This window comes from Argentina silus (assembly GCF_951799395.1).
Source record: "Argentina silus genome assembly, chromosome: 5".
Lineage (NCBI taxonomy): Eukaryota > Metazoa > Chordata > Actinopteri > Argentiniformes > Argentinidae > Argentina > Argentina silus.
Window position 1 is genome coordinate 106,236 of NC_139659.1, and position 4,746 is coordinate 110,981.

The window sequence follows — 4,746 nt, forward strand, 5'->3', positions numbered from 1 at the left end:
GTGCATGGACATAAAAAACAAATAGCAAATATTGACAAGAAATTTCCAAAATATTAACAAATTTACAAAATAGTTATCAGTTATATACATAGTTAGTATGTATGTACTAGTTAACTGACAGTGTTCAGCACTAATGTAATTCACTCTAAGAATTACGTTCCTCACATAAATAAATACTCAGCGGTACTGTATTCTCAGGAAGAATATCAGACAAAGGAATTTACAGTATGTGGTCATGCTCACTTTAAAAAAGATCATTTAAAAAAACTTTGACTGTTTACAGTTTTTCCTAATCGTTTAAACACGTTTCCTGAAACTATCGCTCAATTTCTCAAAACTCGAAACACAAAACTGAAAAGAGTCAACCATTTTGTCAAAACTCCACAAATCTCTCTCCACTGCACTCAAATGTTCTCTCTTCTCAAAACTGATTCTTTCCACCAAAACGACACACACAGCTATCATATGAATATCTTACAGAGCATCAATGAAACACTGGTGTGATCAATTTAAAATACAACCATCAGAATACTGTTCATATATGTTTTGGCTTCATGAGGCCGTGTTACATATTCAAATGTATAAAAGTGTGTAGAAATTGTTTCCTTTTTCCCCTTTTTTAAAGTTTAGTTTTTTATTTGTCCCAAAATAGGTTGCAATTTTATGGTACATACAGTATAAAGACTGTTGCCATATTGTAATACAATACTGTGAATATATTATATAAATATTGCATTGACACAATCATTGTGTCAGAATAGGAAACAATGCAATGTGTCTGTCCAATGAGCTCCAGTTGGGCTAAACTCACAACCAGCCTCCCAGAGTCAGACTGTAACCTTAGAGCTGAGACTGCAACACTGTTAGAGTTCTGAGAACACACAAAGGTTCCCTATTTTGGAAAAACTCACAGTATTTTACTGATAAGCAAAATGAAAAACACTATAGTAAGAAAATGTTTAGACTGTGTTTCTGGGGATATAATGATGAAATCAGTGCACAAATACAAAAAGGTAACAAAGCAAATATGTATTTGTTACTGTAATATAGTAACATGTTCAGCTGACTGAACTGACTGCAAAAAAATAAAATAGTGTTTCGTAGGCCCACAAAAAATAACAATATAAAATGCGGTGAAACAGATCAACATGTAAATCAGTCTGCATCCCGCGTCCCGTAATGGCATTATTAGCCAACACCATGTTGATGATGGTGGCCTCTTGCTCTCTGCTGCCTCCAGCTGGTCGTCCTTCTAGCCTGTGTAAAGTACATCCAGTAAAGACTCCACATGTTTATAAATGTAAGACAAAACAACATTAACTATCCCTTCCTCTAAGCTCTGGAGATATCCATAGAAACCCTAAAGTTCCATGACTGTAATGACTGTAGAGAGTAGAAGACTAGGGAAGTGGTAACTTACCTCTTCTCATCTCTGAATGCCTGGATAACTGAGGCCTCCGTGAAGCGGCTCAGATTCGTCTGGACTCGCTGCCCGGCTTCAGTCATTGTCATGATTGAGTACATGGTCAACCACAGTTGCACAGATTTCATTAGACATATTGGCTCAGCTTCCTCCTCCTCTTCTTCTTCCTCCTCCTCCTCCTCCCCCTCCTCCTCCTCCTCCTCCTCCTCCACCTCCTCCTCCTCCTCCTCCTCCTCCTCCTCCTTCACCTCCTCCTCCTCCTCCTCCTCCATTCAGAATTGTGTGCATAGGTTATTTTTTGTGTGGAGACAATGGAGAAAAACTGGATTACAGCAGTTACCATCAACACCCTGTAGATGGCAGCATAGTATAGTTTAAACTGTTGTCCTAGTGCGACCTCGTGTACATTGAACCGCCCCCCCCCCCCCCCCCCCCCACACACACACACACACACACACTCTTCTCTAATAATGTAATAATGTACTAATGTAATAATGTGATAATGTGATAATGTAATACTGTAATAATGTATAGGTCTATAGGTTTATACACATTTAAACTAATAGGATTTAACTAAAAGGTTCTCTAGTGATTACAAGCATTAACAATCCTCTTAATGAATGTCATGGTGTGTGTGTGTGTGTGTGTGTGTGTGTGTGTGTGTGTGTGTGTGTGTGTGTGTGTGTGTGTGTGTGTGTGTGTGTGTGTGTGTGTGTGTGTGTGTGTGTGTGTGTGCGTGCGTGCCAACAACACTGTGCACATCACTTAATTGTCAGGCTACAGTCATCTCACATTTTAATTATGATATTATCAAAACATTTCAGCCAAGGTATTATTGCTTTTACACTTACCAGCCTACAGACTTAAGGAAATTATCCAAATCACGTCCATTATGAATATTGTTGGAAAAAGCAATTAATTAATGCACTGTACTTTAATTAAAGGGGCAATCTGGGATTTTAACAACAACAAAGCCCACCCCATGTTTTGGTAAACAGCTGAGGGATGGGGCTGGAGAAATGTAACCACTCTCACATGTATAGACCAGGCTATGGATGCCAAGGACTGACCCTCCATGAGAACAGATGTAGAGTTTTAACCATGCCTGATACTGTTTAACCATGCCTGATACTGTTTAACCATGTCTGATACTGTTTAACCATGTCTGATGCTGTTTAACCATGTCTGATGCTGTTTAACCATGCCTGATACTGTTTAACCATGTCTGATGCTGTTTAACCATGTCTGATGCGATACACTGTTTGTTTATGGTTCTGATGGGCTAAGACAGTTGAACTAAGCTCATGAGGCAATCAAACATAGACCACCTGGTCCTAACATCCTAACATGGTCTGAGCATTGATTACTTTATCTTATGATGACTGTTGGATAGATGATTCACTTACTTTAGACAAATGTACTTGTTTTAAGTCGCTTTGGATAAGAGTGTCTGCTAAATGTAAAAAATGGAATGAAAAAATAATAATTTATAAGTTACATTCTTCAAGAATCAATGGATATATATTATTAATTAAACAAATCTAAAAATGATGTACTAATCCCAGATTTCCCCCTTAGGCGTTTGTCTGATTGATAAATGAGTGGTTAAATAGTTTCATTGTTCTAAAAATGAGGGCAGCCATCTGTTCCTCTGGGGAGGGTCTGATGGATCTACTGGACAGGAGGATGATCTACTGGATCTACTGGACAGGATGAGGGTCTACTGGATCTACTGGACAGGATGATGGTCTACTGGATCTACTGGATCTACTGGACAGGATGAGGGTCTACTGGATCTACTGGATCTACTGGACAGGATGAGGGTCTACTGGATCTACTGGATCTACCAGACAGGAGGAGGGTCTACTGGATCTACTGGACAGGATGAGGGTCTACTGGATCTACTGGATCTACTGGACAGGATGAGGGTCTACTGGATATACTGGATCTACTGGACAGGATGAGGGTCTACTGGATCTACTGGACAGGAGGATGATCTACTGGATCTACTGGATCTACTGGACATGCGGAGGGTCTACTGGATCTACTGGATCTACTGGACAGGATGAGGGTCTACTGGATCTACTGGATCTACCGGACAGGAGGATGATCTACTGGATCTACTGGACAGGAGGATGACGCCTCCAGATGGTTGTGGTGAATCCACGCCCCCTCTACAGGGTTGGTTGACCCGTATTTGATAGACAGCAGATCGGCCTATCGTAACTCTCCTTGAACAGGAAGTGAAACTACATTGAACCAATCAGGCGGCAGTTGACGTCTCCCCGGGTAGCGTTGGAAGGTGAGGAGATTCGAGTGTTTTAACTCTGTTTCAGACGGATCACTGAAATGTAACCCTCGTCCTTTACCCGGAACACGCTGTCATGCTACAGATTAGCGTCGGCAAGCCTGTAGACATGTTTCTAACCCACTCTAGAGGCACGACGCTCCTGCAGTCCCAGCCGACCGACCAATACCGCCGGGGTTCGTGTTTTTAAACATGCTGTGATTTAATAATAATAATAATAATATCTGCCATTTAACTGACGCTTTTATCCAAAGTGACTTACATTGCAGTGAGTGCATATATTTCAGTATATATGGTCCCAGCAGGAATCAAACCCACAACCTAAGCATTGTTAGTGCCATGGTCTACCAACTGAGCGACAGAGGACCACATTGAGAGATCAGCCCAGTGGGTTATTGATTATGATGATGATGATTGACGGACGTCACGGCTGTTCTCTGGTGTTAAAACGGTCTTAAACGTCCTCCAGCCTCCCCTGAGGGACCCCTGGCTGAGGTGACATTACTGGGTCCTTCTCAGGGGGCCCACCTGTGAAGGTGTCCAGCCAACAGGCAACAGGAGTCACTGAGAGACATGAATACTGTGTTATTAATGTGTTATTACTGTGTTGTTAACGTTGATTAATGCTTGTTCTGCAGACAGACAATGCACTGGCTGATCCCAAGGGCGGTCCACCGGACCCAGACTTCCTCTCTGCTGCTACGACTGTTTTCCCAGAAGAGACTTCCTACCTTAACTCTGTTTACCAAGGTGAACACCGTCTCTGTGGTCTGAGTCACTGACAGGGGTTCGGGGCGGGGCGGGCGGGGCAGTCTCACCTACTGAGACAAATGTACTTGGACTTGTAAGTCGCTTTGGATAAAAGCATCTAAATGACTTTGATGTCCATGGCAGGGCAGGCCACACAACATGAACCACACTGATGTTGAAAGTCAACATTCTAAATGTGTAGTGTGATTTTTTTTGTTCTAAATGTGTTCTTGGAATGTTGTGTATGTACTGGAACATGGGAGTG

The 4,746-nt window shown here is 41.8% G+C and overlaps 1 protein-coding gene across 1 annotated transcript in view; it reads left to right on the forward strand.

Moving 5' to 3' along the window:
- Positions 1–3,697: 3,697 nt before the first annotated feature.
- Positions 3,698–4,746, forward strand: part of cUnh5orf63 (chromosome Un C5orf63 homolog) — a 3,143-nt gene continuing 2,094 nt past the window's right edge. The window contains exons 1-2 of the mRNA XM_083669829.1: positions 3,698–3,725; positions 4,370–4,481. Of these exons, the coding sequence (XP_083525955.1) occupies positions 4,377–4,481 (105 nt within the window). The 5' untranslated portion in view covers positions 3,698–3,725; positions 4,370–4,376. The remainder of the gene's footprint in view (positions 3,726–4,369; positions 4,482–4,746) is intronic.